This window comes from Pseudonaja textilis, chromosome 1 (assembly GCF_049901715.1).
Source record: "Pseudonaja textilis isolate UNSWEBS1 chromosome 1, rPseTex1.2, whole genome shotgun sequence".
Taxonomy (NCBI): domain Eukaryota; kingdom Metazoa; phylum Chordata; class Lepidosauria; order Squamata; family Elapidae; genus Pseudonaja; species Pseudonaja textilis.
This window is the reverse complement of record NC_141990.1, coordinates 205548386-205576192: the sequence shown is the minus strand read 5'-3', so window position 1 is coordinate 205576192 and position 27807 is coordinate 205548386. Positions and strand designations below refer to the sequence as shown.

The 27807-nt window shown below is 39.2% G+C and overlaps 1 protein-coding gene across 1 annotated transcript in view; it reads left to right on the top strand.

The window, feature by feature from the left end:
* Window positions 1-1814: 1814 nt before the first annotated feature.
* The window catches only part of SPOPL (speckle type BTB/POZ protein like), a 40038-nt gene continuing 14045 nt past the window's right edge, over window positions 1815-27807 (top strand). Inside the window, exons 1-4 of the mRNA XM_026720824.2 lie at window positions 1815-2275; window positions 23255-23392; window positions 25131-25252; window positions 27462-27613. Of these exons, the coding sequence (XP_026576609.1) occupies window positions 23315-23392; window positions 25131-25252; window positions 27462-27613 (352 nt within the window). The 5' untranslated portion in view covers window positions 1815-2275; window positions 23255-23314. The remainder of the gene's footprint in view (window positions 2276-23254; window positions 23393-25130; window positions 25253-27461; window positions 27614-27807) is intronic.

Here is a 27807-nt window from a genome sequence, read left to right as displayed (position 1 = left end):
ATCACTGAAGTTGTTAAACTTGTAACAAGCTTAAGTGGATCCAGCTTCCCACTGATTTTGTCAGGTCACAAAAGGGGATCACGTGACCGTGGGACATTGCGACCGTCCTAAATAGGAGCCAGTTGTCAAGCATCCAAATGTAAATCATGTGACCACAGGGATGCTGCAATGATCGTTAAGTGTGAAACCTGTAGTTTCCCAATACCTGCTTAGGGCTGAGAGTGTTAACAGACAATCAGAGTTGGAAGGGACCTTGTCGGTCATCTAGTCCAACAGCGGGGAGACCCTACACCATTTCTGACAAATGGCAGCCAATCTCTTCTTGAAAGTCTCAACTGATGGTGCTCCCACAACTTCTGAGGGCAAGCTGTTCCACTGGTTGATTGTTCTCACTGTCAGAAAGTTTCTCCTTGTTTCCAGGTTAAATCTCTCCTTGTTCAGTTTCCATCCATTTTTCCTTGTCTGGCCTACAGGAGCTTTAGAAACTAGCTTGACCCCTTCCTCCCTGTGGCAGCCCCTCAAATATTGGAAGACTGCTATCATGTCTCCCCTGGTGCTTTTCTTCATTAGACTAGCCAAGCCCAGTTCCTGTAATCCTTCTTCACATGTTTCAGTCTCCAATCCCCTAATCAGCCTGGTTGCTCTTCTCTGTACATTTTCTAGAATCTCAACATCTTTTTTATAGTGTGGTGACCAAAACTGGATGCAGTAGGTGTGGGTCTTACTAAGACTTTATAGAGTGGTATTAGTACCTCCCTTGATCTAGATTGTATCCCTCTGTTAATGCAATTTAGGATTGCATTAGCTTTTCCGGCTGCTGTTGCATACTGCTGGCTCATATTTAGCTGGTTGTCCACTAAGACTCCAAGATCCGTCTCACAGTTACTGCTATTGAGCCTGGTTTCACCCAGTCTATATATGTACTTTTGGTTTTTCTTGCCTAAGCGTAGGATTTTACGTTTCTCTACACTGAATTTCATGTGACTGGCTTTGTACCTAAAGGCCAGACTAGAATCACACTTTCTCCCGATTTCTATAGCCTGATGACTTAACCATTACACCAAACTGCCTCAATTGCTGGGACTCCCCTTGCAAATGGAAAGCCCCCGTCTTAGCCCACCTGCAGACATGTACGGTTTAATAGCAGAGGCTCCCCTCAGCCTGGCCGGGAGAATGAGAGAGAGAGAGAGAGATGGGAAGCGCCATTCCATCCGCCGGCCACTTTTCCTCAGGTTGCAGCATAGCAACCTCGCGCTTAAAGATAAGCCTGAAAAAAAACACGCCAAGGAGCGGCTGGATTTCTTCCCGAAAGTGCCAAGGCATTTCACTGGGCAAGCGCGGGCCAGAAAAGCCCCAGGGTCTGCACCGATGCGGCTTTCCTTGCCTTGGCAAAGGACTGCCGGGATCCCCAAGGGCCAAACCACCACGCCGTGACGCGAACTCGACCTGCCAAGCTAAAAAAAAACAAAAAAAACCGCGTCGTCCCTTTTCCACGCGGGGGAGGCTTCGTTTTCGCCCCCCGCATCTAAACTGTACCCTTCTCTCTGCACCTCCTGGCTCAGGCAGCTTTTCCCGTGATTCTGCCAGTCAATCCGTTCCCCCCCCTCCCCCCACAAACGGTCACTGCACGAAAGTCGCTTCGCTTCAGCGCGCCCAAACCCTCCCCACCCCACTCCACCGCGTGCCTCCCTCCCCCCCTCCCCGAGCGTGCATTGACTCAATTTTGAATAGCCCCTCCCAAACGAACGGCCAGGATCGGCTTCCGACGCTGATTTGCTCGCGCGGGTTCGGGCCGTGACGTGAGCACGCACGCTGCCTCTCTCCCGGAAGTGAAGGAAGCGGTGCGGGTCCCAGTAATAGTAACAAGCGGCTGGCTGGGCTTGTACGGTTGCCCTCTGCAAGGGGTTTTCCCTTCCCCTCCCTTCCCTTCGAAGACTTTGGCTGGCTTTGGCAAAGAGAGCGAAGGCCGAGCGGGGGGGAGGCCGAGCGGAGCTCCCTGCTTTGGCTTCCCCGCTGAGGGGCGGCTGAGCAGCGGCAGGAGGAGGTGGCGGCGACGGCTTGTGGAAGGTGGGGGAGAGAAAGCAATGCGGCTCCGCCGCCAACAGCTCTGCCCGGACGCCACGCTTCCGCCACAGCCCCTTCCTCCTCCTCCTCCCCTCTCCTCCGTCCTCCTCACGCCATCACTGGGGGCCACGGCGTAGTGGCGCGCCCCCCCCTCTCTCTCAGCACCATAGGTATGAGACCCGCCGAGACTCCCCGCCAGCACCAAATTCGGGTATGTGATGTCTGTTCTTGCTAGCCGTAGATTAGCTGGTGGAGGTTGTGGATAATGGTGGTGGTGGTGGTGGTGCGAAGAACAACAACAGCAATCACCTCCTGGCCTTCCTCAAAACCATCATCATCGTCATCGCCCCGTGCTTTCCCTGCTCTCTTCCCAGCAGAGGGTAGCTCTGAGTGGAAATTGCCATCTGGACTGGGGGAATCCTCTCTCATTCATTCAGGTTTTTCTCGCCTTCCCATGAATCTGCAGGGAGGCCAGGAGTTTTCACTTCCTTTGAAAGAGGAAGGGAGGGGAGGAGAGGGGAGGGGAAATGAAGTGGGCAGCCAAGAATTGAATGAAGGAGAAAGCTTTGGCGCAGCTCTGTTGCCTTGGCCCTGCCAACCTTCCTCATATCTTCCCCAGCAACTAATAGGGCAAAACCCTGCAGTGTTCCGGTGCCGCTTTTTTCTTTGGTATCATTTCCGTTTTCTTAAAAAAAAAAAAAAAAGGTTATCTTCCTTTATGAATCAAGATGACACATTCTAGAGATGGTTGTTTTATTTCTTATTGGCTTTAAGGAATTCCTAAAAACTTCAGAAAGTAGTTTGTTGGGCAAAATGCTTTTCTTGTCCTTCTGGACCTTTCTTTTCCTGCCTTGCAAAGAATGACCTAGCCAGTGAGTGCTATTCTTGTTTAGATGAGTACACTTTATAAAAGTATAATCAAATAATTTAGTTGTACTTGCTTCATGGATCACTTCCACAGTTTTCTTATATATAAGTTCTGATTGTGTTCCAGAAGCATAAAATGCTTGGCACTTTAGAAGCTAATAAACATAACTTTAGCATAAGAATTTTTTTTTTAAGCTAAAAGTGTGTTTTTGTGAATCAGTTATTGGATAAAGTAGGCCCTAATTACTACAGGAACTTTGCTTTTAAAACAGCAGGGATATCAGTTTTTTTTTACGAAGGGTTTTGTCATGCTATTCTATATTTATTAGTCTTCAAGCTCTGGGGAGCCCCTAATGTTCAGTGGACATAGTGGGACCAAAGAGAAACCTCAATAGTAAGTTAAGCAATAATTTCCAGTGATAAATGGCCTCAGAAGTATTATCATGAAAGTGTGAGTTGGTGGGCTCTGATTCATACAATAATAGAACTCATGCTGGAACCTCTAGCTGCAACTTGTTGCATAGGACAATCGTTGAAGCCAAATAATGTAAGAGGCATGAAGGAAAGGCTTTTACAATCACAAAATCATCTGTATCAATTTCTGCAGTGCACTCCTACTTTTTAAACTTACCTACTAAACTCTTTTGAGTTTAAAGAGCAAAAGTTTTTTTTAGCTGTTTCTTTTCTATGGCTTTAAGGACACCTGTAGCTTAGGTATATTCTGTGACTGCCCATGTCACATCTAAATCCTCATCAGCTCTGATGAGTAGTGTGGTAATCCTGAATGCTCTACTTAGGTAGCAATGAGACTTCAACAAGAAGGACTCACAGACTGCTGCAGATGTTCCTATGTTCTACCCAAGCATGTTTTGTTGACTGTACAATAACTGACTGACATCATAAGCCATAACGAGTTGGCCTAATGGCTAAGCAAATTATGGAATTAGGTACCTTAGAAAAACTAAATTAGGTACCTTAGAAAAACTACCTTATGCATAAAATGCATCATTGATAGCCTGGTGGAGAACAGTTGAAGAAAAAGAGACCATTACTACATAGATTAGATTAGATTTCTACAGAAAGAGGAGTTACTCCTGCTTCCTTTTGAATTGCTAAAAACCCCTCCCATTTTAGATGTTGTACACGCTATTCTTTCTTCGTGGGATAACATTGCCAAGGCTTATCAAGCTATTTCTGTTGTAGTTTATTATATGTATTTTATTTCAAATCTGTATTAGTAATGATTTATACTGATGTAAATTATTTTGTTTTTCCTGATGCTGTCATCACTTTACGTGCAATATTAGTATAAAAAGTTTTTTTAAAGTTGCTTGAATGAAAGAGATGAATAATCAAGTGAATGAAGTTTCATGCCATAAGACTTTCTCCCTCTAAGTCACGGAAGTCAAACTCGGTCACATCACATGATGTATCGTGACATATCACAGTGGTTTTTTGCTGGAGTGGGTGTGGCCTGCACATGACACATCCAGCCCGCCGGTTGCCAGTTTGACAGGCCTGTTCTAAGTGAATCTCCTGAAATGTTCTATAAAGAGTTTTCCAACCCTCTGCAGCAGAGGTAAAGAAATGCAAAGAGAAAGGGAAATTTATCCTGTGTAAGAATGTTACTCCACTAGTAGCTACCTATGGCCTATTAAAAAGACTGGAACGTAAGATATTGTGTTGGTTAGCAGTTCCAGTAGTTACGGATTTTATTTTCAGTATTTAATCTGAATATAATTTTTTGCTTGTACATTAGTTAGCATTCACAATCTAGATTTCTGCTTGATAGGATTCCTAAAAGTTTTTCGCATATCCTTTTTCATACTGACTTTAAACTGATAATTATATTTGCTGCGTAACTCCAGGAGCAATGAAAATAGCTATTAAAATGGTATAGACCCTTTTCGACTGTAATCTTCAGGAACCACATTGCACAGCAGTTTGAAATATTCCAATAATAGGTTTTGCAATGACTACCCTCTAGTCCTAAATGCACTTAACCTGGATGCAAGTTAAATTATTTCAGTGGAAGTTCAGCACAGCTTATTTGGAATCAGTAATGGCTCAAATTAATCTGCTTCAACCTTTTTTTTTTTTTGTACTTAAACAGGAAATGAATCTCTGGTATGTTGCAATTGCTGAAGTCACATTGTAGTTACTGAATCACACTGTTTACTACAAATTACATGTCTCATATTTGGTAGGCAAGTCTTGATCCTCCTATGGCAATAATTATATTTTAATTAATAGTTTTCAAGCACCTCAAGTATGTCGGATTGTGTTTCCTTCTACTCTGGTATAAAGGGAAAGTGGTTTGTGCTTGTTGAAAATTCTCTTCAAACATAGTGAATTCTAAAACTGCTAGGTGTTATATATTTTACAGAGTTCAGTGAATATGCAAAAACTGGCATTAGTTACCAAGTTCCACAGAATTCTTATAAAATAATTTTTCTTGATTATTACTCTATTGGATGACTATTGTGCACTATTGTACAATTGTTTCATGTTGTACTATCTGTTAATGAGTTAAGGTTCATATCTCAAAAGTTCAGTCCAAGGGGTTAGAGAACACAGATAAATTCTAATAAGCATCTTTAGCCTAAACATATTACTCCGAAGTATTTAGTTAAATATTTAGAAATACACCACATCCAGATTCATGTAGTACAAGAAAGAAAATTGATCCTAACAGAAGCTGATCTTGCTTCTGCAGGCAAATATCTTTTAAGGATAGGTTTTTCTAAAGTGTGAAGGCTTTTGAATTTGCTCAATAGTGCTAATAATGTGCTTGAATTTTGAGTCGTAAGGATAGAAACTTTGGCCCACTGTGTACCATTGCATTATTACACTTGAGGCAAGAGGTAGATAGAACTTCAACATGGACTCTTAGTAAAAACCTTCAACCAAGCATGCTTTAACAGTTACAATTGTGTGATACATGCTTTTATTTATATATAAATATATTATTTAAAAATGACAAAATTAGGAAGCCTAGCAGTGACCTTACATTGCAAATATTTGAACTACCAGTTCAAAACAATGTGTTGTTTCGAAATAGTTGCTATGCAAGTGTAAGAGACAATTCTTGATTTGTCAATATATTTTCCAATGCTGTATCAGTTTATTGGAAAGAAAAGTGCACGTGCGAATATATATTTAAAAGGCAGCTTTTACCTTGTGGTTGGAAAGTAATCTGTGTATTAAGTGAATGGATGAAATAGTTCTACTTTATCAAAGAAGTATCTACCAGGAAGATGTAGTATGCTCACATTTTCATTTTGTAGATTCCTGAAAGGAAGAATTAGGGACTGTTTTATATCACTGAAAGCAAAGGTCAGTGATGGCTAACCTTTTCATTGTCGCGTGCCGAAAGTGCGTGTGCACGTGCGTGCAAGTGTGCCTGCACCCTAATGCAATGTGTGCGTGACACTCCCTGTGCATGCACAGTGACACCCCTGTGCGGCATATGCACCTGGCCTCTCTGTGCATGCTCATGTATCTACCATGCGTGCCCCTCCCCCCACGCATGTAGAGCAGATATCCAACAATCAGCTGGCTGGCGGGAGGCACGCTCGCATGCCCAGTGGATCTGCGTGCCACTTCCAGCATGCATGCCATAGGTTTGCTATCACGGCCCAATGTAATGCATATGCTTTTTGCTGATAGTAGTTTTCTTTTGTGGTTTGAAAAAAACCCCTACTGTTTAACACTTTGTAGCAACACATGTTTGGTAACAGACTAAGCCCTTCTAGATCAGGGGTCACCAACCTTTTGGACCTCAGGGACCACTAACTGGTTCTGTGGGTATGGCCTAATTTGTGGGTGTGGCTTGGTGGTCATGTGGCTGGGCATGGCTTGTATGTAAATATAAATATTTATGTAAATATTGAATTTTTTTATAAAAAAGAGCAACTTTTACCCAAAATCAGGCAAAGCAGGCAGAGAGATTGAGTTGCTCACAGAATCACAGATTCATTCAGAGATCTACCTACCTGCCATTGGCTAGCTCAGTCTGTCACATAAAATTTGCTTGCAAGCAAACTCACAAAATTAACTCACAACACACCATGCATGTAAATATTGATTTTTTTTATAAAAACAAGCAACTTTTACCCAAAATCAGGCAAAGCAGGCAGATTGAGTTGCTCACAGAAACATTCAATGATCTATCTATCTCCCATCAGCTAGCTCAGTCACTCAAATTTGCTTGCCATGGAGTCTGCCTGAATTTGCTTGCAAGCAAACCTTCAGTCCTAAGGGAGGTTCGGCTGTGCTGAGCCGAAGAACTAAAGACTAGCTAGAAAGCAAGAAATCCAACCATTTCCTGCTTCCTAGCTAATCTAAATTTCCCAGCATAGCAGAACAGATAGATGATGGTCGGAAAAAGGAAAAATAGCAATTTAGCAGGCAAGTTTACTGGGTAAGGAGTGAGTGGGGAGGGTTCCCGTGGGCCATGTGAGCGTGGCGCAGCCTTGTGTTTCTGCGCAGCCTGGATTAATTGCTTTGTGGGGTACTCTGTGGGTGAGATTTCTCTGCAGCCCACCAAAATTTTCTCACGGCCCACCACCGCTGTTCTAGATGATACTATCACTACTCTCTAATCCCTCTGAAGTTTTTTGAAGTTGGCCCTGTGATTGTCTGCATTCATGCTGACTTCAGACTGTTGACAACAAATAGGGAATACTATGAGTCAATCAGTTCTCCTTTCAGTCAACCAATAGGAAAGTACAAAAATGATAAATCAGTTCCCGTGTTTTCAACTACAGCAGCTCCTGGAGTAACAAAAATCCTCTCAGGACCACTATTGAAAACGGAACAATTGCTATTCCTACCCTTATGTTTATAAGAACTGCTGTATGTGGTAGTCTGGCCGCTGTGTAAACCAAAATCTGTTGGGATGAGTGGTAAATTGTCTGAATGTCAAGGTGTTATTCTTCCTGCAAATATGTTCCTGTTGAAAGCCACAATAATGGTAAAACACTGTAATTTTCCTATGAGACACTTTTGTCCAGTTTCAAGTAACCCACAAAGACTGGGAACTAAACTAAGGCAAGCCTATAAGTAGGCTTAGTTAAACCTGTTCCTTATTTAGATGCATTATGAAAATTCTTAGAAGGATTAAGATTGAGTTTGCTGATAATATACCTATGCTAAATATTAAAGAGTGCTGAGTTCAGATTATTGAAAGGAGGATGAAGAAATCATTCTTTCAAATGGGAAAGTAGCCAAGTCCTTAGTCTATGAAGTTTGCAATTTTAGTTGTTACGACTGAGATTGAAAAAAGTTGGTTTAGTTGCTTAAAGAAGGTAATGTCTTGGGAATGCAGAAGTATTGGTTTGCTATTAGTTGAATGTGCTTCCAATGTTAAACAAGATAAATGAAGTTATGATTTAAAAATATCAATAAGTTGTTGAATTACATTTCCAACATTTGCCATTTACCTATTTATAAAAAATGTTGGATTTCTTATACTCGGGTTGCCATATACCCTTTGTAGGGTATATGTTCCTACGAAGATTGACTTGATGGAATATGTTCACTCTCGGATTCTGCAAAGGCTCATTATGAGCATAGAGAAAAGACTGGACAGATTCAAGATTCAAGTTGTTCTTAAACAATTTGAAACAGTTCTTATAGATGCATAACTGTTGAATTTTTCATTTTTCCCTATTCCAAGTTGTATGTGATACGGTATTCCTTTTGGTTTTTGTTTTATACTTTGCTGTGTTGCATTTATGTTATACTAAATCAATTTTAAAGGGGATACAATATTCTTAAATTGGTGCAGATATCAAATAGGAAAGGTTCTAAGTTAAGATTGAATCAATTTTTTATTCTCTCTTAAATTAAAAGTACATTTGTTTTCCTTTTGGCAAGTAGTCTTATAAGGCTACTTTATGATTCATTGTTAAAATGACATACTAATGTCATTCAATAGACTATATTGTTTTATCTTCTGCATCCTAAATTCATCATAGGCTTATTTCCTTTGTTGATACCATACCATAACATAAATTGATAGGTAGATTAAAATTATTGCCTTAACCTACTGAATTAATGTTGCATTTCAATATTAGATCAGCTCACATATTTTATTTATATCTCATGCTCCAATTCTACCACAATCAAAATGAGTGTCAGTATATACTGTATTATTAAAAAATCTATCGTAACATATAAACTAATTCAGATGATAGTTATAATACCCACATTTAAATCCGCATAAAGCACCAAAGCCAACAACAACAAAAACCCATGACCAATAGAAGCAAGAAGCTCAGGATCATGTAACTAGAAAGGTGAGTTTAACTTGGAATATTATACCTTACTGTATACTCATTTGCTTCCCTGGATTTGCTAATTCTTTCTCTCATTTCCTTGGTATTCTAGCCATACCTTTCTATTATGTGTTAATTTCATAAAGAGGCTAAAAATTGGGCTCTATATTTAAAAAGAAAGAGAGGTAGTTGAAGAGTATGGACAGGAAGAGAATGTGTGATCGTAAAGTTTTTGCAGAGTAAGGCTTCAATTTATCTTACGATGGCTTCAGCTTGCTTGTTTTTTCCTAGGTGGCCATGTTTTTCTGGCCATCCCTGTAGTGAAGTGGCCATACAGGTTATAGGCTTGGAGCTGAGAAAGAATAGATTAGTTGTTGAACTGACAGTCTCATCTCCACCATTTCAGTAGCTTAAACATTAATAGAAAATTTGAAACTCTGCTGCAGAATGGTGGTGGTGGGAAGTTTATGAGAAAAGGTACCCGAAAGTTGACATTGTTAAATTAAGTTTTAATTGTTCACAATCAACTGGCTCTCTAAATAAATGATAGAATATGATATGTATACAGATATGGCTAGTATGTTATCTCTATGTACAGGTTGGTGGTAGATTACCCAGGCTTATGCTTCTAAGGTTCAACCAGTTTTCTCTGGATGTGAGGTCTGAAGTAATCTGGGAGTTCATAGCAACCATGGATCTTGTCCAATTTATTCACATATTGAGTTACACGAGGGTCATACATTGGAATTGGTGGTTGGTTTGGGGTAATGATATTGTGATCTATATTTTGGAGGTGTTAACATCAATTGTTTGTCATGAATGGATCACTCCCTTTGGGCCCTCGAGTTGTCTGCAGTTCCCCAGGTACCAGATGCACCCAGTGCAGTTTCAGAGGGAGCTTGGAGTTTTTCCCCAAAGTTCTGTCATGTAATTCAATGGATATCTTCATTGTGGTTAGAATGAGCATGTGAAGAGTGATGGAGGGAATTGCACCTGTAGAGAGTCTCTATATATGTGGATCTTGTAGAGTGCCGTTGTTTATTGAAGAGCTCTGAGAGAATAGCGGTCCAAGAGATCCCTAGGACATCATTCAGGGAAGATAAAAAGTGAAGTCAACCAAGCTTAGGTAAGAGCCTTCATTAGGACTTATCTTGTGGGGATAAAGACAATGAAGGGCACATATTTGCCCTAATTATATATATAGATAGTAGAGGTGGGGAAGTATTTATGTGAGGAATATTCTCAGCATCTGCTAGACAAAGTCCTTCAACTTTGCTCATAGTTGGCTTGGCAAATCCAAGTAACCAAGTCATGCCTGAAAGGTGTTTAAGTTGGTTGGTCCTGAGGAAGTAGGCAGGGTGTTTGTGACTGTGAATTCTGCAACTTGTGTTCTGTACCCATGTCCCTCCTAGTTAGTTAAAGACTATTAGGAAGAAGCTCTTGGTTGGGTTCAAACAGTAGTTAGTGCCTCCCTGACTTCTTAAGAGGCCATCCTTGAACCAACAGTTCTCGACAACTTTCATTCAGCCTCCAATCTTTCCTTTTTAGGGAAGGCTGTTGAAAAGGTGGCTGGTACTCAGCTAAAAGATGCAGTGGATTATCTGGATCCTTTTCAATCTGATTTCAGGCCAGGATACATACTGAGATGGTACTTATGTACGAGAGCAGGGGCGTCAAACTCCTGGGCCATAGGTCGGATGCGTCACATACTGCCCCTGCCCAGTTAAGCAAAGCAGGGAAAAGTCCATGACGATGTGAGTTTGACATGCCTGTATTAGAGGATGGTGCAACATCCTAGCCCTTGTTGATCTCTCAGCAGTTTTCAATACCGTTGACAATGATGTATTGAGATGATTTTTGGGAGGGAGAGTGGAAGGCGCTGCTTTGTGTCTAATCTCTTCCTTTCTCCATGGCTGGTTTGGTTGGTGTTGGTGAGGGGAGACTTCAAGCCCTAGGCCCAATGGCAGTGTGGACAGTTCTTCTCTTCTCTCTCTTCTCTTTTACAAGAAAGGTCATTTCAGGTCACGTGAAGTAGTGAAACTGGGATTGTTGCCCATTTCCACAAGGCTTAATACAGCTCGTGTTCCCCCCTCCCTTCAAAGGGCTTCACAGCCACAAGACACTTCAGAAGAGATGGAGTCATTGATTTATTCCCTCACTCATAATTTACTCACAAGCATCCACACCGGCATTCCAAATGCCAGGCTAATTGGGCCACAACCTGCCATTTTCAGGGATATCCCAGGATCCAGAGGCATCCTAACTCCACTCAGGCCCTTTAACTTACAAAAATAAATGCTAAGGTAAGGTGTAGGGGGCGGCATAGGAAACAAAAGGAGATAAAAAGCAAGCAAACAAGGAAGTGGGAGGAAACATCTGGGAATTTACCACTATTACAGGCAAGCAAGGGGTCTGCCAGTCAGATGCCAGGACCACAGGGGCACTGTAAGCATATCCTAGAGGGATTTTGGCCTTAAGCTTGTCTTGGCAGCTCAACTGAAGTGCTCAAAAATAAGATTGCTTAAGAGCAGAGTTTGAAGCAGCACCTCATCCCAGCCAGTGCAAAAAAATTTAGAGGGAGGCAAAAATTATCTGCCACTTTACAAGCTTTAAGACTTTTTCTTGTTTTAAGTACTCAGTAGAAAAGACGTGGTTATATGGTTACATCAACTTGCAAGACCTAGGAGGGTAAAGTCAACTCGGAACAACAGCCCTGTTATGTGCCACAATAAAGCATTGTGTACAGTTATCTACTGCACTGCAGTATGTCCAGTCCCTGGAAAACAAAGAAACCTCTTGGCTGGTTTTTGCAGTGTGGTGTAATCAGTATGCCAATGGTACCCAGCTATACGTTTCCATCCTTGGAGGCTGTGAGGGGCTGGATGAGGAAGAACCACCTTTTGCTCAATCCTGGTGAAATTTTTGTGGGTTTGGGCCCCCAGGTCTAATGATATGCCATCTTTGACTGGCCAGGGTTGCAATGCCCCAGACAGAGCTGGTGCACAGATTGGGAGGGGGGTTGGTGGATTTTGGACTTATAGATATTGTTTGATGATATTGTTTGAGTGCAGCAGCACTCGTGTCACTTTCTGTTTGCTTACTGCAATGTGCTTTAAATAGGGCTGCCCTTGAAGACCACCCAGAAGTTACAACTGGTCCAGAATTCATTAGTGTGCTCCAAGGTTTGCTCATACTACACCCCTATTGTGTGAATTGTACTGATTTCTGGTTTTCTTCTGGGTACAATTCAAGGTACTGGTTATAACTCTTAAAGCCCTACGTGGCATGGAAACAGGTCATCTGCAGGTCTGCGTCTCCCTGGGGATACCAATTGCCCCACCCAGGCTCCAAATTCCTTCCTTCAAATACTGCATCTTGTGGGTCCTCAGAAGTGTGCCTTTTCCCTTGCAGCCCCTGCTCTTTGAAACACCCTCTCTCTTGAGAACTGTACCTATCCTTTTATCCACAGGGTAAATGATTCAATTTCCAAGCTCAGATTGGGTAAGAATATGCGATGAGAATATAGGTTGCATCAAAGAAGTGTGGTTGTGGCCCCATTATTTTTTAAAGTTTTATCATTGTTTATTTTATGATTGTGTTTACAGTATTTGTTAATTGGCTATAAGCCATCTAGAATTGGTTTTAAGATGGGTAGCTATAAAAATGCTTTCCTTAATGATTTTAATTTTTTTTTAATTGATAAAATAATAGGATCCAAAAGAAAGGCAAAAAATTGAACAAATAATAATTACTAAATATAGAATTTTCAAAAAATGTAGTGAGAAAACTTTCTAGTAATACATCCTCCCTGATCTTCCAATGGCTAACTACAATTTAAATATTTTTGCTTTCAGTTGAACGTTAATCATTGTTGTTGGTTTCTGCTAACGTCCTAGAAGTCATATTCCAAATCCCATCTTGCTTGTAATGCATTGCATATAAAGGAGACATTCCTGCCTGAGTTTGGTTAAACATTGCAGCATATTCTCCAGTTCTGGTCTTCCAATCTGATATTGTTGGCAAATCTTTCTTTTACAATATTGTGCAAGGTCTGTTCTTGCTGCTATCAACGTATAAGTTAATTATTTATATTTTGTGAAAACAACCTGATAAAATACTTGTGATTTCAATTCAAGTTTTATTTTTAAAATACTTTGAATGTTTTGATGTATTTCTGATATTTTGTTTTTAGATTTTAGGGGGAGTAAATGCATTATTTGCTATTTTGATATTTATTCTAGTTAATACTTACAGAGTGTAGTAAAAATTCAAGCGATGGCCTTTTGATCTGTTCTCTTTCTTATTCTTGCTTTTTAATCTGGAAATATAATGCATAATTTGAATCACATTTTCTAGAACACAAAATAATAAAACAAACCTACATATTTTGCTGAAACATCACCATTCAAACTAAAAATAACCTCTAGAAAGTTACTTAAAATACCCATTAACACTTTCTTTAGTTAAAATATATTCAAATAAAGGTGAACAGTGTTCCCAGAATTTAACATGGCAAAAAAAAATGAAAGTTTTCCAGCTCTGGATAATAATAATCTGTATCTAGAACAGCTTACATTCTACAGTGATACCTTTAACACCATCAAACATCAACATCTGCCTATCTCAGATCCTTTGGAAGAACTTGATAATAGTTCAGTGAAGTACCTAGTCAACTTTAGCTGTTCTTGGAATGCAAAGCAGAGTTGAACCTTGTTGGAACCTGGAAAGGAATCTATTACAAAGTCCCATGAGAAGACAGCAAAATAAGACTAGTTCACAAGAATGCCACAGGGACCTCTGCATGAAGTCCCTTGAAGCCTTGCAGAAGACTTATAAAAAACTTTGCCATTATTTTAATCATAATTGATTGAAGTGAGGATCAAGCAAGCAAAAATTCTGGCATACTTCCATTTACACTAGCAATGTGGTTATCAGTAATTAATTAGAATGAGGTTCCAAAGCATTATTCTGTTTTGGAGAATTTAAGTGTTAAAATTTCCCTTCCTCATCATATGGCACATAGAGTAGTCTCTAGAATTTTTAGAAATTCTAAACTTTCTAGAATTTCCTCCTAACCCAACTCCCTAGCAAAATAATTTTGAAAGCTATTACAGGTTTGTGTATTTCTTATTAAAATAAATAACACGAAACTGATCTAAAGACAGTCATTCATCCATTTATTGAATTTCTAGGCCACCCAAATTTAGAATGACTCTGGATAGTTTCACAATTAATAGCAAATAGAAGATGATGCCATATAAGCAAAGAAGAGCAAAGATGAATTAGCAAGCATTAGCACAAACTGTTCCCTACGAAGAACAATTAGTTCTGGATGGTCCTGTGGCCAAATATTTTTGGAAAGTGGGGAAAAATACCTTCTAGTCCTATTAGATGTTTTAGTTATGTTTGGTACCATTGATCATTTTGGGTGACCTGTGATGTTGGAGATCAGGAGCACTGTTTTGGAGTGTTTCCACTCCTTCCTAAGTGGGCATTTCCAACTATTGTTGGAATAGAAAGATCTCCTGGGTACTGTAGAACGGCGTTCGTGTAGAGAGAGCTCACTTTTCCCCCATATTAATATCTTCATGACTCTGCCGGGTAGGTTGTACATTTTGGGGGGAATAGATATCGTATCATCAAAATACTGATGGTAACCAATTTTGTATCTCTGTGTTAGAGTGAGCAGGAAATGTGATAGAATTGTGGTTTTACTTGAATGAGGTAAAACGGACTCATTGAATACAAGCCATAAGGAATTCCCGTTGGTACCTTTTTGTTTCCATGGATATTCCATCTGTTGTTCTGGATGGGGTTACATTTCCTGAAAGGACAGGTGTACACTTTGATGGTGCTCCTGGCTTCCGCTAAACCAAGAAGTAGAAACCAGGGACAGAAAGCCTTTGGCCAGTTTAGGCAGACCCACCAGTTGTGCCCTTTCATAGACCCAGAGTTTCAAAAGACAATAACCTGTGACCTTGCCTTGTCTCAGCTTATTGTAGTTCATTCACATGGGACCTAGAAGCTGCAGTTTCCTGTTTGCCGCCTAGTACTAGCTGGTTCAGTGTTGTTGTTTTTAACTGGAACCTTATAGAATGTTTCATATTGATGGGTAATTGCCCTTTTGTTCTATCTATCCCAATCTGTAAAAACATTGAAGGCAGAAAAACAAAGTGCTAAAAAAAATCTCCAAACTATGAACGAGTTTCCAACCTTAAACTGGTATGCTGAAGGCTCGGAATCGTCAGACTGGAGCTAGATCATCCTGGCAAAAGGTCCATGAGGTCACCAAGTCAATGTCAACTGGAGGGCACATAATCCATTGATTTCTCTTTTGATCTATGTCCTTCAATGTCGCAAATTCTCCACATTAGCATTTTATTGGAATTTATAAACTCTAGAAATTCATCTCTTTGTGATATTTTTGATCTGTTTTCTTTTACATAAGAAAAATGGGCATAGTTCTTCCATATATAGTTGGCACATCTTCAGAAGTTTTTTCAGTTGTTAATGGTTTGAGGATTATAAAATTGCCTTGAATATAACATGTTATCCTTGTCATGAAACACTTGCTATTTAGATTCACTTTTCATTTCCTTTTTTGGCCTACAGTTCCCCATAATTATACATGAGTTTTTTAAAAAGAAAAATATGACTGAATGACAGTGTGAGAGATCTTATGTCTAAGATAAGAGAAAGGGAATGTCCCTTTGTCTTCTCTTCTTTGCCGCCTCTGTCTGCTTCCTCCAGAGCAATCTGGGAAGCTGACAGTTGGGGACAGTTAGGTATTACTCACATATTTAATTCCAGAGGATTTGCTTGCCAAGTCAAATTCAAACATCTCTGATACATTAGTCCTTATCAGTTAATTCTGTGGTGCTGTGCTATAACTTTCTCAGTTACATTATATGAAGTAGATCTTACACATCAATCATTGTGCTTCCCCCCGCCCCACCATGATGAACTATTATGCACATTCAGGACATATACCTCTTAATTTCTCACTCTTCCCTCCTGCTCTGGTAGCTATTTTGTTTTAACAAAAATGGCAGACTTCATGCTCCTGTAATTGGAACAGTGGAATAAGACTGAAAATCAGGGTTCAAATTTTCTCGCACTGGTGACTTTTGCTATTATTAATTGAGTTCATTCCCATTTTTATTAATTTCAGAAATGTAAGCCATCCATAGCCTCACTTTAAAATCCTACCCTGCCACAGATACTAAAACAGGGGTGGGCAAACTACAGCCTGCGGGCCACATCCAGCCCGTTGGTCATTTTAATACGGCCCACCTCTGAAAAAAAAAATTCCCCTCTGAAAAAAAAATTGGGGCCGGCCAAAAGAGACCTTGCGCCGCGCGCCATAAAATCGCACACACAACACGGAGCTGGGCAGCCGCTTCCCTGGTGGCAGGGCTGAGGTCGCCGCCCAGGAAATGCCCACTGCTTTCCCTCCTCCCGGGCTCTGCTCAGGTGTCCGGCTGGTGCTGTCAGGAGTTGCTACCGTGGGCGCAGCTCCGCGCGGCTCCAGTCCCGCGTTGCCTTGGGAAGGGAAAGGCAAAAAGGAAGAGCCGCTGAGCCTGAGCCTCCGGTGCCGCTGCTGCCGTTGCAAAGCGCCACCGCGGCTCTTCCTTTTTGCCTTTCCCTTCCCGAGGCAACCCGGGACTGGAGCCGCGTGAAGCTGCACCGGCGATAGCAACTCCTGACTCAGGGGGCCTCCGAGGGGAGGGGAAGGAGGAGAAGAAGGGGGCGAAGGGGGGGGGGGCAATTCCCAAAAAATCTTGTGCTGACCTGGCCCGTCTGTCAAATTTTAAAAGTCAATGTGGCCCCCGAGCCAAAAAGTTTGTCCACCCCTGTACTAAAAGAAGAAAAATTGATCAATTTTCCTGGTCAATTGAGTGGCTTTAAGATGCTGTACTATCATTAGCTTTCCAAATTAAAAAAAATATTGCCCATGTAAAGCCAGCACAAGCTTCCCAGATCCTGTCTGCTGCCTTTGCCATCCCGCTTGCACCCCTTGTTGCCCCCCTAACGCACCCTCCATCCACCCGAACTCCTTCTCTGGGACTCTCACCTCTTCCTGCTTTACAATCTGCACCATCCTGGGGTTTCAACAGTTACTGGGAGAGCCGAGATTTCTGTTGCTAAGCAACACGGTCACATGACATCATGCTTTACAACCACATTGCTTAGTGATCGCAGTCTTGGTTCCAATTGCTGTTGTAATCCAAGGACTACCTGGACCAGAAAACATAAGAAAATGCCGTTTTATCACAAAAACTCAACGAGGAGATGAGTGGAGGATAAATATACTGTTATCTCAGTTTTTTCTCACTTTGCAAGCATTCGTGATTTTAGTAAATGTTGCCATGTTTTACAACCTTAAATCACATTCTTTATGAGTTCTGATGTATAAATCAAGTGCATCCCTATTTACATTTGTGAATCAAGAGACTGGAAATTAGGAAATATTCGTTGTTTAACCTTATCACCAAATATGATTATATGCTTTTTAATTCCCTCCTATTCCCCCTTAGTTTTTTTTCCAGCCTCCTGAGCTTCAGAGTCCTATGTACTTTTTAAAAATTGTACTGAGACAAAATAAAGGTTCCTGCTCAGTATGGCTTCTTTGGCAAATCAAAGATGAGCAGAAATGGTACCGAAGCTTATTTAGGCTTATAGATATCTCTGGTGCACATCTACTGTGCATAATGCAAGATGGGACAGTAGTCAGAATTCACTTTTTTTCAGCTATATGACCACAGACCCATACCCCCTTCCCCCACCCATGCCCTTCTCAGATTGGCATCAGATTTTTCCCTCAGTTTTTAAATCAATAAGAGATACAGACAGAACATCATCAGTGTTGAAATGTAAGTAAAGCAGTGACTCTTCTCCGTTTCCCATATCCTTAGAATTGCTTTTTGGAACACCCAGTTTTGCAGTGTATTTGGACAAGCAAAAGTACCCTGAGGATTTAGTGTACAGACAGTCCTTGAGTTATGACCCTTCAGTCAATGATTGCACAAAATTATGATGGCGTTGAGGAAGGGGATTACAATGAGTTTTTAGAGTTCCGGCTGTTGTGATCTGATTGCAGTCCAGGTGCTTGGCACCCAGCTTGTGATTATTATATTGCAGTGGGCCATGATCACATGGCTCACTGCAATATAATGTGTCTCTGTGTGTGTGATTCAAAACAGCAATGTTTTCCCACAGGAAAGCTTTTTATATCTTATTTCAAATCCATCTGGACACTTTGTTTGTAATTTTCCAAAATGAATGTCCTAATCGCTATTTATCTCAAAAGAAAAAGAAAAAATCAGGACTTCCAGTGGTGACATTGGGATGAAGAGAGGCGATGAAGAATGGGCTCTTCACCCCTTTTTCTTGGTGCTGGAGCGACCCTGTGGGGTACACAGGAGTGATTAAATGAAAAGTCATTAAGAAAGTATGCAAACTCTGTGTCCTTAGAGGTGCCAGCACAATGTGGGTAAAGGTGGCTATTTTTTCATCTCCTGAAGTTCTAAATCTGCCAGAAACCACTTTCTTAAAGTCTCCTCATGAAGAGTAATTACAGGTAGTCCTTAACTTACAACAGTTCATTTAGTGACCGTTCAAAGTTACAAAGCATTGGAAAAAGTAACTTATGATCATTTTTCACAGTTATGACCTTTGCGGCATCCCTATGATCATGTGATCAAAATTCAGATGCTTGGCAGTTTATCTTTCATATTTATGACCATTGCGTTGTCCCAACATCATGTGGTCACCTTTTGAGACCTTCTGACAGGCAAAGTCAATGGGAAAGCCAGATTCACTTAACAACTGGGTTACTGACTTATAAATTGCATTGATTCATTTAACAACTGAGGTAAGAAATGTCATAAAATGGGGCAAAATTCATTTCACAAATGGCTCGCTTAAGAACAGAAATGTTGGGCTCAATTGTGGTTGTAACTCGAGGACTACCTATATTGGGAACACTTGTGGGGAATCCCAAGTCCTCTCCATGTCCAGAGAGGAATCCTGAAGAGTCTGTCCATTTGCCAGCTCTTCATTTTGCCATAGTTGTTGTCTCTATTCTCAGTGGAACCATTTTCAGTTTGCCATTTTCCCCCCCTGAAAGTCCTCATTGTTAATATTGAAAGGAGAAGGGTTTTTTGCTTTGGTTTTACACGAGCCTTGAAGGAGCAGTAGCTTCCCTTTATCTTTCATTTTGGAGGTTGTGTATATACTTTCAGTGTATGTGATATTACGAGAAAAGCTCTTGAATATTGTTCATGTGCAACATTATTTTAATGTTTAATAATAATCAAATTTATTTCATATAGCTTTCCTTAAAATCATTTTTTTCTAAATCAATTCCTCCCTCTCTTCTATCAATATTTTATCCTGCTGTCTACTTGTATCATATATTCATGATTTGTATTAACCTATTATCTACTGCTATATTTAAACTTCTTGTCCATCTTTATCTAAGGAGAAACAAACAACTCCAATTTTAGTCTCTTTCAATTTTCTGATATCTGTTAGGATAAAACACTTTATAGCTACATTTTAAAGCTCAAGAGTTTTAATACAGCTATCAGACAGTTTAAGGCAAAAATGATTAATTCTGATGGATTTTCCTAAAGGAAAAAAAGTTGTAGTTTTAATGCTTCAATAAATTTTGTGTAAAAGCTGCTTAGTATTTAAATGACTTTTAAGACTTCAGAGCTTCCACAGACATAGAATTTTAATAATCTAGAAAGTCATGTTGGAGAGAAGTATTTGTTTATCAAGTTTAATATTAACTGAATACCTGCTTTTCTACTATAAAGCATTCAGTGTTAGTATAGGTGCATTTGTCAGGTTTTTTTAAAATGTAATCCATAATATTGTTAGACATATTTTATTATCCTTTCTAACATGATTTATGGTAGACAGTAGCATTGTTCTAATTGTCTAGCTTTTATTAAGCCAGGATAAACACCTTTGGAAAAATGTCTTGCCAAATGTTTCAAAAGGCAAGCAACAACATTCTTTTTATGGATGTCTCTGTGTATTGGTAGAGTCCTTGGATCTTTATATAGGTAGTCCTCGACTTACAAGAGTTCATTTAGTGACTGATGTTACAACGACACTGAAAAATGTGACTTAGGACCATTTTTCACATATATAACCATTGCAGCATCCCCTTGGTCTTGTGTTCAAAATTCTAACACTTGGCAACTGATTCACATTTATGACGATTGCAGTGTCCTGGGGTCATGTGACCACCTTTTGCCAAGTGTCAGAAGCAAAATTAATGGGGAAATGAGGTTCACTTAACAACCACATTACTAACTTAACTGCAGTGATTCACTTAACTATGGCAAGAAGGGTTCTAAAATGGGGCAAAATTCACTTAGCCTCTATCTCATTTAACAGCATAAATGTTGGGATCGACTGTGGTCATAAATTGAGGACTACCTGTACACAAAGCTATGTGTGTAGCCAGCTTGCGACAAGATGGGTGACAAACAAATTGAAATTAAATTAAATAAATAAATCATGTTACGTGTATGTAAAACATACATACATTGCATGGATATACAAACATGCACACATGCATAACATACATGAGCCAAATTCTTGTTTAGATCGGGATTTCCTCCTGCTAAGAAAAGCATCCATCCCTCCTGTGGAAAGGAAGAAGGTGACTGTGTCCACCTTCCTTATCCTGTGTTTCCTCTGAAGATTTGCTCTTGAGACTCTTTGTGTTTCCTGAATGGGCATCTGTGGGGAGCGAACATCTTTAGCCTGGATCAGGTTTTTTAGTAGATTTTGAATGAACCTTTGTTCTCTCAGCAGGCTAAATACAATGCACAGATTTATATTGGGGCTATTTGTTCTTCAAAGCATTCAGCAGGGGTCCTTCACAAAACATGTTAAGCCTGATGATGCTCCCCTGTGTGAAGTGTTAGAACAGTGCGTACTTGTGAAACTCGCTCTGCTGCTTTAGAAGTTGTGCTCAGCTGTCAGGTGTGTGGGTGCAGGGGCAACCACTTTGCTAAGGATTCCAACAGACCCCAAGCCTTCACACCGGCTAAATGAGTCTTCGAGGTATACGGTTGCTTTAACGCTTGAGGAGAAGCACTGGAATGGGAAAAATAGAGAGTTTCCTCTTTAAATCACCACACAGCCTTTTCCTTCTTACTGAGCGCAAGATTAGAGTGTGTGTTTTTTGGTTAGGAAGATTCAGAAGGCAGTCTTTATCACTGAATCCTGTAGGTCTTGTTAAGGATTTATGTTCTTTCCTTTGAGAAGAATAAATGCAAAAGGTCCTCTCCTGTAATACAGTTCTACCGATTTAGCAGATCACTTCTGATAACGTTCTACCTGTTGGATCCCCCCCGCTGCCAACTGTATCTGGCTCCTTTGCTTTCAGCCTTCTGTAAGGTGGCTTAAACTAGCAAGTTCAGGCAACATTTTAAATTAAAGTAGCAAAACTGCGTTCTTGTTTTGTTTGAGGTTTCATTCTGCTAACTCAAATCTGGTAATATCTGCGTTTCATGGGGTTTTATTGCATTCTAATGTATTTTGTGTTTGCAAACCACTTGGAACTTTTGGAGACATAGGCATAAATGAAATAATAATAATAAAGGGATCCTTTATCAGTTGAATATCTATCGTGTTTCTCATATAATAAGGCCGGGTCTTTTTTTTTTTTTTGAGCCCCCCCCAAAATGGCTAGGCCATCTTTTTGGGGGTGACTTAATTCCTCCCCTTTGCATCTTCGGGCAGGCGGGCGGTGACAACTTGGCGTTGGTGGGGCACATTGTATCAGGGTCATCGCAGGCAGCACTATATCCAGGTGTGCAACAAAAGTATTTTCTAACAGCAAGCCCCCCCGCCATTTCCCCCCATTTCGCATGTTTTAATATAGGCCTTAATTTGGGGGGAAGGGCTTAATTTCATTTCATGCCTATAAAACATGCTGGGACTTCCTATTGGGGGAGGCCGTATTGTTGGAAAAACAGGGTAGGTAAGCCACAGCAATTGCAGTTGGATATTGGACTTGCGGGGGGCAAAATAAAGTGGTCAAGAAGATTTTCCAACAATTGCGATAGACATTTTTGATTGATTTATTTCAAGTCTATTGAAAAGATTTTTTTTAATGTATAAGTAGACAAAGGTGGTACTAAATTAAATTGTCAGGATTTCAAATATAATTTTAATTTAAAAATTTAAATATAATTTTAGGCCAGCTTGGTCTAGTGGTTAAGGCACAAGCTAGAAACCAGGAGATGGCGAGTTCTAGTCCTGCCTTGGCATGAAAGCTGGCTGAGTGACATTGGTCAGTCATTCTCTCTCTGCCCAATCCACCTCAAAGGATTGATGTTTAGGGGAATATAGGAGGAGAAAGAAGTATTCGGTATGTTTGCCTCCTTTAGTTATTTATCAAATTAATAAAACTCTAAAAAAAATAGTACAGCCTACAATTGATGGGGGAAAAAAGACCATCAACGTGATAGTAAAATAAAGAATTTGACCTCCGTATGAAACCCATCAAAAGCTATCCATTAATCATTGGTTGAAATAAAGAGGCTCATTTTATCTTGCAAACTATTTATTGTCCATATGTTGCTATTTCCTTAAAATGATGTGTTGTTATTATCAGTAGTTTTTACTCCTCATTTTTTATTTTTTAATCTTTTGTCAAGTTTGTGGGCTTACAAAAGCTGCTGTTTTCCCTATAATGAGGCAAGTTTTTCTGCCCTTTGACATGTTAGTTTATAATCTATGTAATATCTTTGTAAACACCTTTTAATACTTTCACCTTTTAATACTTCTAGGTACTAAAATTATTTTAGGATGAAGTTCATACTTCCCCATTTCCCCATTTTCAGGTTTTAACCAAATAGAAATAATAAGCCTTGGGGAAAGAAGAAAAATACAGTTCTTTATCTTAGTATTTTGTTCACTTCTTTGGCATTTCATATCTTTATATAGAAACTGTGGATTAATAATAACTGTGAAATAGTGATATTTCTTTGCTTCTATCTTGATGTTGAAAGGAAGGATACTGACAGCTAAATTGCTGCCTTTATACTGCAAAAGAGTGCCATAAAGTGGGGATGTCAAGAGTCCCTACTCCTTCACCTTCTGGAGAGATGTCCAGTGGACCTGTGGCTGAAAGCTGGTGTTACACACAGGTAATATAGTGTCTGAGTTCAGAATGTTATTAGCATACTTCTTGTAGTTCAGATTTGCCCTTTTGGCTACTTATTCTCTCTCAGTCCAGCCCTATTGCGTAGTGTTGTCATGGTAGGGATGAAATGGATATCCCAAATAAACTGCCTTGAAATCTCGAAGAAAATCTAATAAACTAAGTAAAAATAAATCAACCTTGAGAAGGAGGCATTGGCCAAAAATAATGATAATAGCCATACCTGAAAAGCCACCCAAAGAAATATTTATGATTCTGGTTTTCAGAAAGAAGAACAGGGAGACAAAAAAAGTTGGATAATGATGTTTTAGCAAAAAACTCAATATACAAACACAAAAAGCAAAAAAGCAGTGACAGTTTTACAGTAGGCAGAAGATTAAATATCAAAGTTTGACAAGTTGTCAAAAAAAAAAAGATGAACAGCCTAAAGTCTTTCAAGTGTTCAGCCTGCACCTGACAATGATAAAGAATAGCCGTTGGTAATTGGTCACTTAGCCTTTCAGTAATGAACCAAATCTCAACAGTTAGCATTACACAGTTCAGTTGTATCTCTGTGTTTTATGGAATGCAGTGACAGTCTTTTTCCCCCCATTCCTTTGAGTCCATTTCAGCTCCTTTGGATGACATGCCCCATTTGAGTGAGTTTTAGCAGTGATATGGAAGGTGTATACAATTGCCTGTCTTCTGGATTTTTATTTATCTATGACTCTGGCTTCCTCGGGCAGTATCATATCAAGGATTAACCAAACCTAATTCTCTTTAATTCAGAAGACCAGAAAATTCTAGTAGAAATGAATAGTAAGGCTGTTCATGCTTCAAAAATGATTGGGTAATCCTACAGAATGGAGAGGGGCACAGCACTTTTTTTTTAAAGCAGCCGCATCTTGTTTCAGTTTTTCATGTGAGTCTTAAAAAATGTTGTAGCTGCTTTAAAATGATGCTAATCCTAAGGCATTTTGAATAGTCTTTTAAGTCATTGTCAAAGTGCATAGAAGTTTCACTCTTTATGAGATGGGCAGCTGCCCAGTGTGATTAATAAATAAATAATACAATTATAGTATGCAGCATACAAATTTAAAAGGGATGTTCTGAAATATCCCAGGGCCTAGTATCTAAAATTTAAAAAGTTAATACATTATTACATGTGTTAGCTTTTTGAACTCTGAGAAGCTATTAAGTTTCCTATTATTAATTTATTACTGTTTCCATTTAAAAGAAAGAGGGGATAAAATGCTGTAATCTTGTTCTTTAAAACTAGGATGAACAAGATGAATTATCTCAAAATGAGAAGCTTAAGTTTTATGCATTAGTAGCTCTACTGCCTAACATGATCATCAATGAGACACTTTATTTCCTGAGCAATCCATAATACAAAGAATTAGCATTATTAGCAATTGAATTAGTCAAATATTAGAAAGCAAATTAATCACGAATACAGCTTTCTCAAGTCTGGGAGCCTACAGATTTATTGCTCTCTAGGACTAGGAGTTTAGTAGTGGCAATTTTTAGTTAATGGAAAATAATTATACAATGTGTTGACATAGTTTTTAAAATACAAAATTGAGCGATTCCTTATGACAACTAAAAAGACCCTTAATTCTGCAAGTTATTGTTTTGTTACCTTTAAGTGGGTGAGCAGTTGGTTTCTTTGGTAATTTTTAAAAATTAGGTTTGAAAAAGATGAACTTGGTAAATTTACATTACTCTCTGCATTTCTTATGCAGGTTAAAGTTGTGAAGTTTTCTTACATGTGGACCATTAATAACTTCAGTTTCTGCCGAGAAGAAATGGGTGAAGTTTTAAAAAGTTCAACTTTTTCTTCAGGGCCAAATGATAAAATGAAATGGTAAGATAAATTCATTAATTTCTTTGTTGCCTTAAATATAAGAGATTCCATGAACATATAATGTGTCAAGTTAGGATGCAATAACTTTCTTCAAATGTTAGAAGAGTTGCCAGACATAATGTCCCAAAGGTGCTTTTTCAAGAGGCAACTGGATACCAGTCACAGTGACAGTTAGCACAGCTAAAGGCTGAAATACAATTTGTCATACATATTGTAACGTATTGAAATATACTATAGTGATTTCCAGCCTTTTCTCTGATGTGAAACTTTCTGGGAATTGAGCACACAGGGCACCCAAAAGAAAAAGGTGAGGGGAAAGGGAAGCTCCCCCTCCATACCCACAGCAACCAATCACAGCATAGATTGCCTCACGCAGGAGCCAGGGAGCTCTTGAACCAGTTAACTGTGGCTATAAACTGTGTGTTCTGATTCATTGTACAACCCCACTGATCCAGCTACTAAATTTAAATATTGTAACAGATAAACACTGTGTCATCACTGAAAACATTAGGAGACCACTAAATTATGGGTTGGAAATGTACACCTTTCCCTATAATATCACATCTGACACCTTGCCCCAACCAACATTAAGTAATTAATATAAAAAATATAATGTACTTGATGGCAAAAAAAATCCTTTGTCACCACCAGATTGTCAAAGTTTTGACGTTTCTTCCTAAAATCCTGTAAAATGTGGTCTATAATGGTGCAATGTGGTGCAAGTTTGACCAATAAATATTCATTTTTTGCATTTGCATATAAAAAATATTTATTGTGTTTAGGAACCACTGATGTAGTTTTCCATTTATATAAAACTAGCTTCTCATTTTTTGACTACTGAAACTCTATAGGGTTCATATATCATGCTAAACTACATTTGGTTTAAACATAAATTGCTAAATAAACAAAAATAGGTGGTTACTTAAGCAAATCTGAACCAGGAAGCCATGTTAATTTAGTGTAGGTCTCTGTGGCTTTAACTTTATTTATAAACCACGAATTCTTGTACGTTCTATTTTAAGTGTTTGAATTAGTGTAGTGTAAGAATGTTTTCATGTAATTCCCTTGTTGTTTATGTAACATTAATATTTTGATTATAATCCATTACTTTTGTCCCTGAGTATGTGAGGGAAGCATGCTTCCTGAAAGCTTGGGATTATTATTATCCTAAGCGTCTTGTGGTGAGATGCAAATTGAGTAGATCAATAGAGAAAAACGTGCTTATATTTGGTTTTCCTTACAAAGCCTACGCTTTTTTTTTAATCCATGTGTTTTGAACATACAGATAGTTCTCAACTTAACAATAATTCATTTTGTAACAGTTCAAAGTTACAACGGCACTGGAAAAAGAACTATTTTTCACACTGATGACCATTGCAGCATCCCCATGGTCACGTGATCATTTGGCACCTGACGTATTTATGACGGTTGCAGTATTCCAGGATCATGTGATCACCTTTTGCAACCTTCTGACAAGTAAAGTCAATGGGGAACCAGATTCACTTAACAATCGTGCTAAGTTGACAACTGCAGTGATTCACTTAACAACTGCTGCAAGAAAGGTCGTAAAGTGGGGCAAAATTCACTTAATATCTATCTCGCTTAGCAACAAAGATTTTGGGCTCAATTATGGTCGTAAATCAAGGACTACCTGTATTTATAGGCAGTCTCCATTGTGTAGCTGACAGAAATCACCATAGATTGTATTGAAGCTTTTTTTTTTAAAGAAAATGAAAAAAAGATGGGGATGGATTTTGTCACTTTGTTCTGCACTTTACCCCATATTGTTTTAAAGAGCCCTGTAAACTTTTATGGTGAACAGGAAAAACACCAGATTTTTCCTTGTGTTAAGATATTTATCAGATGTATTTTTTCTAGAGCAGCTATTCTACTTTATAAAAGACTGAAAACTTGCCATTGAGGTAGGAGAACAAGATTAGAGTTTAAGATAAGTGGATAGCGGATGTGACACTAATCCACAATAGTGGAATATTTGAAGTTTGTAACTTTGGTTGAGGCCATGCTACTCAAAAACTTTTTTTTTTCAAAATATCAATCTAAAAGAGAGAGCTATTTATGTTTCCTTGTAAAGGGACCTTATTCTAGCAGGTTTGAAACACATTACCCTCTAAGTCCTGACATAAATATGTCTAGCCCAGGACAGTTTTTATTCAGCATTGATGTATAACCCAGACTTCTTACATTCCAGGTGCCTGAGGGTAAACCCAAAAGGTTTAGATGATGAAAGCAAAGATTATCTTTCATTGTATTTACTTCTAGTTAGTTGTCCAAAAAGTGAAGTGAGAGCAAAATTTAAGTTTTCTCTGTTAAATGCAAAAAGAGAAGAAACAAAGGCAATGGGTAAGTGTATTTTTAAAAATTACTCTGATGTTGACTTTCAGTGTGAGAAAGAAATATTTGGGCTTTTCCAAAGCCTGTCAAAAAGTCACCCTTTTATTCCCTTGGAAATACTTCATGTTTATGGCAAATCAAACCTTTCAGAAAAGGTTGTATACTCTAGCTTTCCATAGATCCTTCCTTCCTTCCTTCCTTCC